This window comes from Pristis pectinata, chromosome 22, assembly GCF_009764475.1.
Source record: "Pristis pectinata isolate sPriPec2 chromosome 22, sPriPec2.1.pri, whole genome shotgun sequence".
Lineage (NCBI taxonomy): Eukaryota > Metazoa > Chordata > Chondrichthyes > Rhinopristiformes > Pristidae > Pristis > Pristis pectinata.
This window is the reverse complement of record NC_067426.1, coordinates 34,391,654-34,406,343: the sequence shown is the minus strand read 5'-3', so window position 1 is coordinate 34,406,343 and position 14,690 is coordinate 34,391,654. Positions and strand designations below refer to the sequence as shown.

At 42.3% G+C, this 14,690-nt stretch overlaps 1 protein-coding gene across 1 annotated transcript; it reads left to right on the top strand.

The window, feature by feature from the left end:
• The first annotated feature begins 3,919 nt into the window (after window positions 1–3,919).
• On the top strand, window positions 3,920–8,321 carry LOC127581803 (serum amyloid P-component-like). The gene is made up of 3 exons (XM_052036518.1): window positions 3,920–3,948; window positions 4,050–4,125; window positions 6,882–8,321. The coding sequence occupies exons 2-3, from the start codon at window positions 4,062–4,064 to the stop codon at window positions 7,496–7,498; spliced, it is 681 nt and encodes a 226-aa protein (XP_051892478.1). The 5' UTR covers window positions 3,920–3,948; window positions 4,050–4,061; the 3' UTR covers window positions 7,499–8,321.
• Window positions 8,322–14,690: the final 6,369 nt, after the last annotated feature.

The following is a 14,690-nucleotide window of genomic DNA, read 5'->3' as shown; positions in this document are numbered from 1 at the left end:
CTCCAGTCCGAGAAAGATCACCCTCAGCTTCCTACCACTGAGCCAATTATGAATCCAATCAGCTATTTCCCCCTGGATCCCATGCGATCTAACCTTCCACACTAGCCTCCCATGAGGGACCTAGTCAAAGGCCTTGCTAAAGTCCATATAGACAACATCCACTGCCCTACCCTCACCTACCCTCTTGGTTACCTCCTCAAAGAACTCCAAGAGGTTGTCAGACGCGACTTCCCACACACAAAGCCGTGCTGTCTGTCCCGAATCAGACCCTGTCTCTCCAAATGTTGGTAAATCCTGTCCCTCAGAATCCCCTCCAGCAATTTACCCACCACTGGGGTCAGACTCACCAGCCTGTAGTTTCCTGGCTTGTTTTTGCTACTATTTTTAAACAATGATACCACATTAACCACTGTCCAGTCCTATGGAACCTCACCTGTGGCAAGAGGTGAAGCAAACATTTCTGCAAGGGCCTCTGCAACTTCTTCTCTAGCTTCCCACTATCCGAGAATGCACTAGGTCAATCCCTGGGGATTTATCCACTTTAATGCACTTTAAGGCCTCCAATACCTCCTCCCTGCTCATTTATATACTGTATGTCTGAGACAAGCCCACTCATTTCCCCCACTTCCTTAGCTTCCAACATTTCCTCCACAGTAAAAACTGAAGAGAAATATTCATTAAAAATCTCCCCCTTATCCTTTAGTTCCACACACAGAGGACCATGCTGATCTTTAAGAGGACTTATTCCCTCCCTTGCCACCCTTTTAGTCTTAATATACCTAAAGGAGCTCTTGGGACTTTGCCTCACCTTGCCTGCCAGATCCTTCTCACATCCTCCTTTTGCCCTCTGAACTTGTCTCTTAAGTGCACTCCTACACTTCTTGTAGTCACCACTAGTTCCCAATTGCTTATGCACCGTGTATACCTCTTTTACTTAATCAGAGCCTCAAAATCTCTCGTCAACCAGTGTTCCCCCAACCTGCAGGCCCTGCCCTTCACCCTGACAGGAACATGCAGCCTCTGAACTCCTGACATCACACTTTTAAAAGCCTCCCACTTGCCAGATGCTCCTTTCCCTGCAAACAATCTTGCCGAATGGCTCCAGAATTTGCTCTGCCCCAGTTCAGGGCCTTAACATGTAAACCAGTCGTATCCTTCTCCGTAACGATTTTAAAACTAATAGAATTATGGTCACTGGACCCAAAGTGCTCGCCGACAGACACTTTCACCACCTGTCCTACCTCACTCCCTAGGAGGATGTCCACCTTCCACCCCGACCAAGCCTTTTACACTATGGTTGTAAAAGTCAATATTAGGGAAGTTAAAATCTCCCTCTAATTCTACCCTATTATCTTTACAACTAGCTGAGTCTCTACTTATCTGCTCCTCCAATTCCTGCTGACTATTGGGGAGCCTTTATTACAGTTGTCAGAACTTGTTGGGGCTCATTTCATTTCAAACTAGATTCTGCAAAATGGAGTGTACTCTTCAAGGTCACTTATCACATCTTTTCTCCGAGAAACAAACCCTTTGTTCTTCACAGACAACAGAAGACCCCAGGTCAAGGGAAAATGGACAGTACCATAAATTTAAACCATTGTCTTTGCACTTTGCTCAAATTCTCCAACACATTTTCCATTCTCCAGATTTAATTATTTAACAAGCACAGCGCACACCCGTCACATTAATGAGAGTAATCAAACTCGCCAAACTTTCCAAATTTCAAATCCATTCAAGACTGAAATGTGGGGGAGAGATTTCAAAAGGAATCCAGATATATACAGAACTTAATCCTTCGAACAACAAAGTCAAACTACAAAGGATTAACAGGATTCAGCTGTGAACAGCGCTGTGGCTGATGCTGAGCACAAACAGTGGGCACCAGGAGCGCTGACACGCTTTATGTAGACCGAGGCCCAATTCCTTTCACTCCTTCAATTCCACACACCAGATCTCCTCCATCAGCAGCCTCTGCGACAGGTTGTACTTTCAATATCTGATCTGGCATTTGGGCCTGATGTCAGTTCAGAGTTGGTGAGGTGTAGTCTTCCTGTGGTCAGGCTGGTGGGAGGTAACCCACCTACGTCCTGTCCAGTCCACAGGCTGCAGTTTCTTTCATACTCCTCGGCTGTTGTGGGGATGTCCGGGACAAGCCCATCTCTGAGGAGTTTGTGGAGCAGTCCTGCAGTCCCTGAGGTGACAGTCGAAGGTGCAGTGGCCCAAATGGTTGCAATGAAAGCACCACGTGTGGGCCCCCTTTGCAGCACAGAGTACGTAAATGATACTGGCGTGGGGGTGGGGACCGGGCACTTCCCGAACCTGAGGGCTGCTCTGGGAATGTCAGCACACACCTGCTCCCAGGGAGCAGTAGACCTGAGGAACCTGGAGCCATGGTTGACAACCCAGGCCCTTCAGTCATTAAGATCACAGCTGATCCACCCCAGCCCCACTGTCCAGCACGGTCCCCATTTCCTGACCACCCGGGATTCCATCCTCTTTATTGCTGGATAAGGAAGTGTTGGTGGGAATGCCCAGCTCTGCTCCTGGACACACTTCCGGACCGAACATCATGAGGTTCTGGAGGGGTTCCATTCAGTGTGGGTGCCCCCTGAAATAATGCTGTGGCCTGCCAGGAACAGTGAAAGCAACTACAAACTAAACTTGCCTTTCCTAGAGCTTAACCCAGGGTTATTTCACCTCAAATGCAGTCCTGATACGATCTGTACAAGAATTTGTTTCTAATATAACAGGTTTATTGTCAATGCATGGCCAAATTCCTTCCCTGTATAATTTTGCTTCATCTCATCATACCAGCTGTCAGCTTTTGGTTTGTTCATTCAGCTGATCTTAGTACTTTGCAATATTCAAAGAATAGGACCTTTGCCCGGTGTACTCCCTGCACAGACATTGACATCACTTTCCAGATGAAACGGGACATTTGTGCTCAGACAGGAGGAGGACAGAGAGATATTGAACTGTCCTGCAGTGTGAAGAGTTACATTGGATGAGGACAATAATCTGTGTGAGGATAAATATCAGCACAGACTGCTTGGGCAGACTCCGAACAGGTTTAACTGCTTCACACCCTCTGAGTGACTGCCTGAAACTTTTATCACAAGGCACGATCACCCTTTCATTTCCAAGAATAGATGGTCCACATTCTGTTCCTCATTCCTTTCCGTTAACATGCAACCAATGTACTGATGTAAGAATGGAGAACACAAACTACTGCCTCAGAGGACGGGGATCCAAATCGGTGAACGTGGAGTGTGCAGCAGCCCATCGCTGCAGGAAGGGATGTCCTGATGCAGATGGTTCCATTCCCATCGCTCAAATAGGCCACTTGCTGATTCCCTCACACCACTAGTGGCACCTTGTCGTGCTCAGTCTGGCAGCAGCCGTCCTCCATAGAAAGATTCAAGTGTGGAAAGCTCTGGGGCGTGCTGAGGTTGAGGAAGTTATTTCACACTGAGCCACTTTACCTTGGAACTGTGCCACGAAGTGGGGCACAGCGAATGAGAATGGTCTCTCAGACATTTAATTTGGGCAGTGAATTAACAGGACTGAAGCTGAAGGGGAAAGGCTGAGATGAGGAGTGAGTGAGCAGCCCCTGGGATGTGCTCCCAGATGGAGTCAGGGGGAGGGTGTTGGAGGGAAATACCTGTGATGGGTGGGGGAGGGTGAAATTCATCACCTCCCAGGATGGGTGGGTGAAGGTGTCTCGCTCCACACCCTCATTATCTGGTGCTGACAGTACAAACCGCTGAGGTGGACACTGAGGCCGTGACTGTTCTCTGAGTATTGACTGGCAGCAGAATTTGCTCCACCCTGTCAGTTCCTTCCTGCAATTGGCTGTGACTGAGTTCAGCAGAATATAAATAGCAGCAGTTTGTACCCAGGGTGTTGGATCCCCCTGAGGTGAGGCTGGCTTGTTGCAGACGGATTGCAGTGAGTACCAGAGGGACTACTTGTGTGTTACTGACACACACGACTGGGTGGTGGTTCTGATTTTAAACAGAAATGAATTGGGGGATTCTTTGTTTTAACAGGCTGGAGACAAGATGAACCCCTTGATTCCAATTGTGCTTGTGATCTGCATTTACCTGCCAGGATCTGACAGTGCAGGTATGTACTTGTTCTGATATAAAATGTTACTGTGTGCAAACATCATTCAAGGTGCATCTTTGGACAGTGGTACTGAGGACCATACAGGGCAGCAGGACCCCAGATTCCATTCCCAGTCTGGGCCGAGGCAGCTGACTTCACTTGTGGTCCTCACTCACCATCAGGAAGATCCCAGGTTTTACCCCAGCCTGTTGGATACTACAGAATGGGACACACACATTTTAAGACCTCGGTGGGTGTGAACCAGTGTTGTGGATGAACTCATTCAGCACAGCATGTGAAAATGGTAACAACAGTGAGTTATCAACTCCCAAAGTCTGTTGTTCTTCAAGGCACTGGAATTATTTCCTGTGGTGAAGAATGTCTGATTTTATCTGTTCAGGAAGGTGAGAATATGGAGAGGTGACAGGTCAGGTGATACTGAGACAAGCTGTGTTTTATTTTGGTCAAACCATGAATCAATCGCATCAACACTTTTCAAAAGTTCTCCTGGTCTGGAAATTGTTCCTTTAGGTTGGTAAGTGGTGCTTGTTGTTCTGTTGGTGGCGGGAGTGAGGGATGGAAACCTGGGAATTATGGAACAGTTAGCCTATGTATCTGGGAATAACCAGTCTTTACTCGTGCATCATGGCTGAACGTTCAGCTGATCAGAGAGAGGCAGCAGGGATTTGTAAATGGTTAGTCACGGCTGGTGCATCTGACTGGATGTTCTGAAAGGACGACCATCCTGGGTCATCCACACCACTGATCTGGACGTCCACAAGTCATGAGTTAACCTCTCTCATAAGAGAATGTCGGCTGAGGTCAAAGCTCATTGAATTGGAGGGAATCTATTACCCTGGAACAAAAACCAAACTGCTGGAGGAAATCAGCAGGTCAGACAGAATCTGTGAAGGTAGAGGAATAGTCACCATTCCGGGATGAGACCCTGCTTCACTCACTGTTCTACAAAACTCATGGGGCAGCTTCCATCTTCCATCCCCAGGTATCAAAGGATATTGGGGAGAACATTCCCAACACCTGAACTATCATCTTCAAAACTTCCCTTCAATTGGTTCTCCTTTTGGTGGTCCAGGGAATTCTAGCCTTCATTTTGTGACCTTCCTCTCTGATGGGAACCGACCCAGACAGCAGCTGAAATATCTCCAGCTCGAAGGCCTCCTCTTGTTGCATCATGGTTTTGCCTGCCAGCTTGTGCTAGACCCACACCATTGAAATGGATCTTCTCCATGTCCTGTGACGGGGGAGTCTGGTACATTGTCTGTCGGGTGAGATTCATCAAGTGCCACTATGTCAGTCTGTTGCATGACCCGTCTGTGGGACTGATCTCACAGTGAATTCCCCGGTGCCTAGGTGTTAATAAGGAGCACTTTGCAAACGTCACCTGGGCTGGGAGCAACTTTGTTGTAATACCATAAGACAGAGGAGTAGAATTAGGCCATTCGGCCCATCGAGTCTGCTCCACCATTCGATCATGGCTGATTTATTTTTCTCTCTCAACCACATTGTCCTCCCTTCTCCCCGTAACCTTTGATGCCCTTACAAATCAAGAATCTATCAACCTCCGTTGTAAATATACCCAATGACTTGGCCTCCACAGCCGTCTGTGGCAATGAATTTAACAGATTCACCGCCCCCTGGCTAAAGTAATTCCTCCTCATCTCTGTTCTAAACGGACATCTTTCTATGCTGAGGCTGTGCCCTCTAGTCCTAGACTCTCCCACTACTGGAAACATCCTCTTCACGTGCACTCTGTCCAGGCCTTTCAATATTTGTTAGGTTTCAATGAGATTCCTCTTTATCCTTCTAAACACCAGCGAATACAGGCCCAGAGTCATCAAACGATCCTCAAGTTAACCCGTTTATTCCCGGGATCATTCTCCTAAACCTCCTCTGGACCCTCTCCAATGCCAGCACATCCTTCCTAGATATGGGGCCCAAACTGCCCACAACACTCCCAATGTGGTCTGATCAACACCTTATAAAGCCTGAGCTTATATTCTAGTCCTCTCAAAGTGAGTGCTAACATTGCATTTGCCTTCCTTACTACTGACTCAACCTGCAAGATAACCATCAGGGAATCCTGCACTAGGACTTCCAAGTCCCTTTGTACCTCCAATTTCTGAATTTGTCCCTGTTTAGAAAATAGTCTTCGCCTTTATTCCTTCTACCAAAGTGCATGACCGTACACTTCCCTCCACTGTATTCCATCTGCCACTTCTTTGCCCATTCTCCCAACCTGTCCAAGTCCTTCTGCAGACTCCCTGCTTCCTCAGCACTACCTGCCCCTCCACCTATCTTTGTATCATCCGCAAGATGTCTGAATTCCAGGTCGATTCTGGGTGGTTCGTCTGGTTTTATTATTTTTCTGGTTCATCGGAGCATTTAGGTAAAATGGAGAGATTTGCTGGACCATTTTGATGTCTATTTCTACCTTGCAGTGCTCTATATCCTGTCGTATTGATATTCTAAAACTTTGATCTTGATGATCACTGTTTCCAAGGTTTTCCCTGACTGCCACCTGCTCCACTGGTTCTGGCTCATTTTCCAGAACCACGTCCAGTATTACGGCCTTCCTCACTGGGCCACAAACTGCTGCCGAACACACTTCACACACTCCTCCCACTCTGAGTACAAGACTTGTTCTTCCCTGAATACTGGTCACCAGTTACTGCTGTGCTCCACCTCACAAACACAGACTAGTGGTGACATTTCAAACTGCGACTTAACCATATCTAACTCTTCATGTTTTACAGGCCTGGAGGGGAAATCATTGATATTTCCAGTGCAAACAAGCAACAGCTATGTCAGAGTTTTCCCATCCTCTTTCTCCAGTTTGACTGCCTTTACCGTCTGCCTCAGGGCCGCCTCTGAAGCGTCCCGCAGTTATGGTTTGTTCTCCTATGCAACGTCCAGACATGACAACGAACTGCTGATTTGGCACAAGCCTGATGGAGTCATCTCCCTGTATCTACGTGGTGTTATCACAGATTTTTCCCTCCCAAAAATGGATGCCCTGCTGAGACACATCTGTATAACCTGGGAATCTAAAGATGGTTCAGTAACAGTCTGGGTAAATGGACAACGCAGCCTACAGAAGGTTGCTGGGAAGGGTCAGTTTGTGGCAAGTTCTGGTCAGTTTATCCTTGGTCAGGAACAGGACAGCGTTGGGGGAGGTTTTAACAAAGATCAGTCCTTTGTCGGGGAGATAACCGATGTTCACATGTGGGATCGTGTGCTGGCAACCAGTGAGATTGAGTTGATAAGTGAGGGTTGTTTCGATACCGGAGGGAACATCATCAACTGGGGAACAACAGACTATAGATCAGTAGGGAACGTGAGAATTGAAGACAATAACGATTGTGAAATTTAAAGTGTTTTGACCACAAAAAGGATTAAAATGTGCACAGGGGACACAGTCTCCCCAAACTGCTTTCACTAAATATGACCTTTCATTGTGACCTTTCCTCTCTAAATCAGATCAACTGTAGAAGTAGTGAAGTTGATTCGAGAATAAAGGGCTGTTTACCTCTGGATAAGGGACACCTCACTGAGTCCTCCCAGTTTCTCATCACCCTCACTGACTGGGGAATGGCTTCAGACTCAGGACACAAGAGTCTTGGCCATTCTGTCACATGTTGTGAGATGGACAGGGAGCAGGAAATTCTGATGGAGGTTTACAGGGATCAGCAGGGTGTAAACCCCAGGGTACTGCCCCTCACACTGAGCCTGACTGAACCCCAGAGATGACACCAACTGCTCAGGTCAGACAAGTCCTCCCTCCTTAACCGGACACCTCTCCTCATCCATTCTGCTGGAACCCTTCCTCAAATCCTACTGGGAACAGTTCAGCATCCCAGCTAAAAGGTGCACCAGCACAGAGCGGTGTCAGGGACCTTTGGTGCCATCTCTCTGACACACACATGCAGACAATAAAGTGTCAGGGACACGGGTGTGATGGTGATGGGCAGACATGGACTGTGGGAAAGTCCCTGTGGTGGAAGCTGATCCTGCTCTTGACTTAGATTGTGCTGACTGGAACTATTACTGCCTCTCTCTGTATTACCCTCTTGATGTCACATTGTTTGTTAACCTACCTTTGGAAAGCTCACAATATGTACTGTGCCTCGAACAACTGTGATTGAACAGTAACATTATAAATTCATCAGCTTAGTAAATTCACAACAAAACTAAAAGGATCTTGTGTGTGTAATTACTGTCTGTGTGTGGTCTTCAGTTAAAGTTCAGTGCACACTCAGTTCCCATCACTAAATCGACTCATGATACAGACCAGTGTAGAGCTGAGCTGCTGACAACATGTTTCCTTTGGACTGAGTGTGTTATCGATCAATTCTGGTCAATTTTAAGTCACTGGGACAGGGGAGAACCCTCCACTGGCTGGTGCCATACATTGGTAAGTGCTGGATAGCTGCCGTTGTTCGTGGACAATAATCTCAGCTCCAGGATGTTCTTGAAGATGGAATGCTCGACCCAATCATCATCAGCTAGTTCATTGCAGATCTTCCCATCAGGAAGGTGAACAGTGCTGATGATTGTGAAGTTCACTTAAATTTGTAACACCTTAGTTAATAAAGCAGTTCATGATAGGGACAACTTTCAGAATTGGCTGTTAATTAGTAAGAAACATCTATATTACAATGTAGGAGTGGAGAACAATTAGTAAGCTTGTGTATGACATGAAACCTGTGGTGTTGTGGATAGTGAGGAAGGTTGTCTAAGGCTAGAGCAGGACATAAGTCAGATGGAAGGTTGGGCAGAGCGTGGACAGATGGAGTTTAATCCCACCGAGTGTGAGATGATGCATTTTGGGAAGTCAGGTAGGGGTAGGATGTGCACAGTGAATGGTCGGGCTCGAAGGAGTGTTGATGAACAGAGGCACCTTGGGGTTCAGATCGGCAGTTCCCTGAAAGCAGCAACGGGGGCAGATAGGGTGGGGAAAAAAGCAAATGGCATGCTTGCTGTCATGGGCTTGGGCAGAGATGATAAAAGTTGGGATGTTGTGTTGCAACTTTACAAAACACCGGTCTGACTGCACTTGGAGCATTGCCTGCAGTTGTGCTTGCCACACCATAGGAAGGATGTGGTTACACTGCACGAGTGCAGAGCAGGTTCACCAGACGTTGCCTGGATTGGAGGACTTTCGCTACGGGGAGAGATTGGATAGGCTGGGCTTGTTTTCCCTGGAGTGAGGGAGGTTGAAGGGTTTCCTTTCAAAGGTGTACTAAAGATAGGGTAGATGGTCAGAACCTTTTCCCCATGGTAGGGGTGTCAAAAACAGGAGGCCAGAGGCTTACGGTGAGAACATGGAGTTTTTGCGGGGATCTGAGAGGAACGTTTTCTTACACAGAGAGTGATTGACATCTGGAACTCATTGCCAAAGGAGGTGTGGAATCAGATGCAATGACTGCATTTCAGAGACAGCTAGACTAGGACTTTTTCTTTTACACTATTTTTTATTAATTCCAGATAGAAAATACAAAGTACATGAAACAAAAGAGAAGGAACAAAATGTTACAAAATACATTGTGTTGAGTCACAATACCTCATATTGATAAACAGAAATGATAACTAATTAATATTAATAAACTGTAAAAAAAAATCTAAACACACTGCCAAGACCGAAGCTGTTTGGTTAAAAAAAGACAAAAAGCCCTGAAGACATAATAGTATTAGCCAATATCTGTACTTTAAGCACCAAATCAATGGGTTCAAAAAAGGTCCCCACAATATTTGAAAGTCCAAATTAGATCCAGAAATCGAACAACGCATCTTGTATAAATTTAGATATGACATAACATCCTGTAACCATTGAACATGAGTAGGGGAATTAACTTCCTTCCATTTAAGCAACACAGCCTCCTGGCTATAAGAGAAATAAAGGCCAATATGTGTAAGTCGGAAGTCTCCAAAATTATATCTTTTTCTCCAACAATCCCAAATAATGTAGTTAAAGGATTTGGCTTAAAATTTATTTTAAAAAGCACAGAAGAAGTTTGAAATACCTCTATCCAGTATTTTTTTAAGACTCGGACATGACCAGAAAATGTGAATTAAAGAAGCCTCTCCATTATTGCATTTATCACAATAAGAAGATATATCCAAATAAAAACACGATAACTTGTCTTTGGACAGGTGAGCTCTATGGACCACTTTAAATTGAAGGAGGGAGTGACACGCACATAATGATGAAGTATTAACTAACTGGAAAATTTCATTCCAAGTTTCCTCAGAAATTGAAATCTGCAGATCACGTTCCCAAGCGTTTTTAATTTTGTTTAAAGGAGCCTTATTCGTTCCTGATAACCTACCATAAATCTTAGATATTGAACCATCATAAAAAGGCTTCAAATTAAAAATTGTATCTAGTAAGTTCTTATCAGGATGTATAGGGAATGTACGTGCTTGAGATCTGAGAAAATCTCTGATTTGCAAATATAAAAAAAAGTGAATTTTTGGTAAATTATATTTAATTGACAATTGTTCAAACATTGCAAAATTTCCCCCAACAAATAAACCCTGAAAACAAGTAATACCCAATCTATCCCATTCTTTAAAAACTACGTCAGTCATAGAAGATTTAAAAAAAATTAGCAAAAATGGGACCAGACAAAGAAAATCTCAAGAAACCATAGTATTTTCTAAATTGTAACCAAATCCTCAAAGCATGTTTAACTACCAAATTATCAGTTAATTTATTTAATGATAAAGGAAGTGAAGAGCCAAGCAAAGAGATAATAGAAAATTTTTTAACATAATTAGCTTCCAAAGAAACCCATACTGGACAAGCCTCATGATTAATGTAATGTATCCAAACGTAAGATTTCATATATTGACTGCCCAGTAATAAAACCTAAAGTTGGGTAAGGCAAAGCCTCTATTCTCTTTAACTTTCTGAAAGTGAACTTTATTTAATCTAGGATGTTTGTTTTTCCATATGTAAGAAGATATAATTGAATCAAGAGAATCAAAAAAAGACTTAAGAATAAAAACAGGTAAGGCCTGAAATTTAGGTAGAATATTCATTTTAATAGAATTAATGCAGCCAATCAACGATATAGAGAGGGGTGACCAATTTAATAAGAACCTTTTCACGTAATTCAATAAAGTAAGGAAGTTTTCTTTACATGTTTATAATTTTTAGTAATTGTTACACCCAAATAGGTAAAATGATTTCTTACAATTTTAAAAGGAAGGTCAGTGTCGAATAACATCAGATTGTTCAAAGGCAAAAGTTCGCTCTTGTGTAAATTCAGTTTATATCCTGAAAATTGGCTAAAACGGGAAAGTAGAGAAAGCATAGAAGGTAACGAGATCTCAACATTAGAAATGAAAAACAGTAAATCATCAGCGTAGTGCGAAACTTTGTGGGTAATACCTCTCCTAAAGATACCAGCAATATCTGTAGATTCTTGAAAAGCAATAGCCAAAGGTTCTAAAGCCAGGTCAAATAATAAAGGGCTCAAAGGGCATCCCTGTCTGGTTTCACGTTTAAGTTGAAAAGGTTTAGAAAATTGAAAGTTAATAAGAACACGGGCAGAGGGAGATAAATAAAGTAATTTAATCCATTGAATAAGATCGGGCCCAAAATCAAATTTCTCGAAAGTTTTAAATAAATAACTCCATTCGACCCGATCAAAGGCCTTCTCAGCATCTAGAGATATCACACATTCCGATATTTCCTTAGAAGGAGAGTAGATAATATTCAGTAAACAATGAATATTAAAATGGGAATAACGATTTTTGATAAACCTGGTCTGATCATCGGATATAATTGATGGTAAAATATTTTCCAATCTACCAGTCAAAACTTTAGATAAAATTTTAACATCGACATTAAGTAAAGAAATTGGTCTGTACGAAGAACATTCCATTGGGTTCTTATTTTTCTTAAGAATAAGTGAAATGGAAGCTTCATAAAAGGATTGTGGTAACCTTCCCAATTTAAAAGAATCCGAAAAAACAGAACTTAAATAAGGTATAAGCAAAGAGGAAAAGACCTTATAAAATTCTCCAGGAAATCCATCAGGACCCTGAGTCTTTCCAGAGTGCATTGACTGTATAACCTCAGTGATTTCCTCATAGATTTATCCAACTGGTTTCGGTTATCAGCAGAGAGTGTAGGAATATTTAATTGGTCGAAGAAGTTGTTCATTACGATATCATCTTTAGGAGAATCAGAACTATAAAGTTTAGAATAAAATTCTCTATAAGTATCATTTATTTCTAAATGATCTGTTGTCCTTTCCCCATTAGCTTTGCCAATTTCTTTAATTTGCCGTCTAGCTATAGAGGTTTTTAATTGGTTCGCCAATAATTTACCTGTTTTATCTCCATGAATATAAAATTGACTTTTATCTTTTAAGAGTTGATTCTCGATTGGATATGTTAAAAGGAGATTATATTTAGTTTTAATTTCAACTTGCCATTTGTATAGAGTAGGATCTGGATCCAAGGCATATTTTTGGTCTAGAAGTTTCAATTGATTGGCTAAATCAATCCTTTGTGTTAGCTTTTTTCTTAACGCTTGCCACGTAAGAGATGATTTGTTCTCTAATAAAGGCTTTAAAAGCATCCCATATAAAAAGACTGGAAGTCTCTCCCAGTGTATTCTCTTTAAAAAATAAAGTGATTTGTTTCTCCAGAAATTTTAAAAAGTCTTTATCAGATAGCAAAGCTAGATTCGTCGTGGCTATCCCCGAGTCGAGGATGATGGACTTCGTTCTGTTGATCTATTTATAGGCTCTCAATTGGCTTATCAGTCCAATCTTGCCTAGAAGTAGCCCACAGAGTGAAGACGCCTGTGCGTGTATTTGTTTAACGTGTACTTGATGTTGCATGATAAAAAGCACACGATACTTCACAAATCAACTAACTGATTGATCAACCAAAGCTAGATTAAAGCGCCAGGATCTGTTTATTTGAGGGAATCCAGGGAGGTATAAAGATAAAAACACAAAAACACAGGAGCATGATCTGAAAGAACAATCTCTTTATATTCACAGAATCAAACTGATGGAATCATTTGACTATCAATAAAGAAAAATAGTCAGTCCTGGAATATGTATGGTGAACATGAGAGAAAAATGAATATTCCCTATCTTCTGAATGCAAAAAACACCAAACATCAGTAATGCCAGATTTCATTAAAAATGATTGAAGAAATATAGCTGATTTATTAAGAGCTGCTGGTTTAGTAGGTGACCTATCTAACCTTGAGTTTAAACAATAATTATAGTCTCCTCCTAAAACCAGAGAGTAAAGATTCAAATCTGGCAAAAGTGCAAAAAATCACTCAAAAAATCCTGGATCATCCGTATTCGGAGCATAAACATTGGCAAATACCATTAACCTATTATCTAATTTTCCTGATACTATAACAAAACGACCATTAGTAGCAGTTATTACCTTATGTTGAACAAATGAAACTGTATTATCTATAAAAATTGAGACCCCCCCCTAGATTTAGCTCGGAAAGAGGAATGAAATTGCAGCCCTTTCCATCGACTGAAAAACATGGAATATCACAATTACGTATATGAGTTTCTTGTAAAAAGATAATTGGAATCTTGAAATTTTTAATATAGGCAAAAATCTTATTTCATTTCACAGGGTGGTTTAACCCTTTCACGTTAAAACTAATTAAGTTAATAACTTGATCCATTTTAATATTGTTTAAATGTGAGTAATAAGAAGGATAAGAAACAAGCCAGACTAGAATGTAGATTCAAACCAAACAGTGAACTTTCCGAGAAGGTAACTAAGCAACAGACTTTGGCTAAAAGCCCAAAACAGCTTCCAAAGAAAGAACCCAACCCCCTCCCACCACCCAAAGACAGAAAGCCAACCAATAGAAAGTCGGCATCTATAACTACAGGCAGTGTTTACCCAAGTAGTCCTGCCCCTTATCTTTCAAGGTTAGGTATACCCAACCCAGTCAAAACAGTAACTTGAAAAGAAACAGTTTCAAAATCATAGAATAACAAGTATCCTTGTTAGTTTATTAATAAAAAAACCTCAGAAGAATATATATGAAATAACATATCAAAAGAAAGACCAAAAATCAAAATACATAAACATTCAAAATATTAGTAAGGGGTTATCAAAAGTAAAGAAATAAACGTTCATGAAGAAAATCACGGAATCCTTCAATCATCAGATTCCAGAAAATCTTGAGCATCTCCAGGCAAACTAAACCACTTGTGCGAGCCATTTTTCAGAATAATTCTAGGCTTTGTCAGGTAACAGAGGGAGGGCTTGAAACCTCTGTTGTAAAGTTCCAACATGACCTTTTTGAATTTAACACGTTTATTCATAACCTCAGGTGAGAAATCTTCAACAATACTGATCTTGTAATCTTGGTAATTAATCATTCCCCTTCGACGGGATTCACGAATTAGAAGGTCCCTAATTTGAAAGTCATGCAGAGAAATAATGACTGACCTGGGTTTCCCTTCTGTTGGAGGTTTGTACACTGGTGATCTGTGTGCTCTATCAATCTTATGCAAGGATTTTAAAATAGTAGGAAATAATTGAGCCAAAAGGTT

Coding starts and splice junctions, on each gene's coding strand:
- LOC127581803 (XM_052036518.1), top strand. CDS start 4,062: ATGAACCCCTTGATTCCAATTGTGCTTGTGATCTGCATTTACCTGCCA. Junction 4,126..6,881: donor GCCAGGATCTGACAGTGCAG/GTATGTACTTGT, acceptor CATGTTTTACAG/GCCTGGAGGGGAAATCATTG.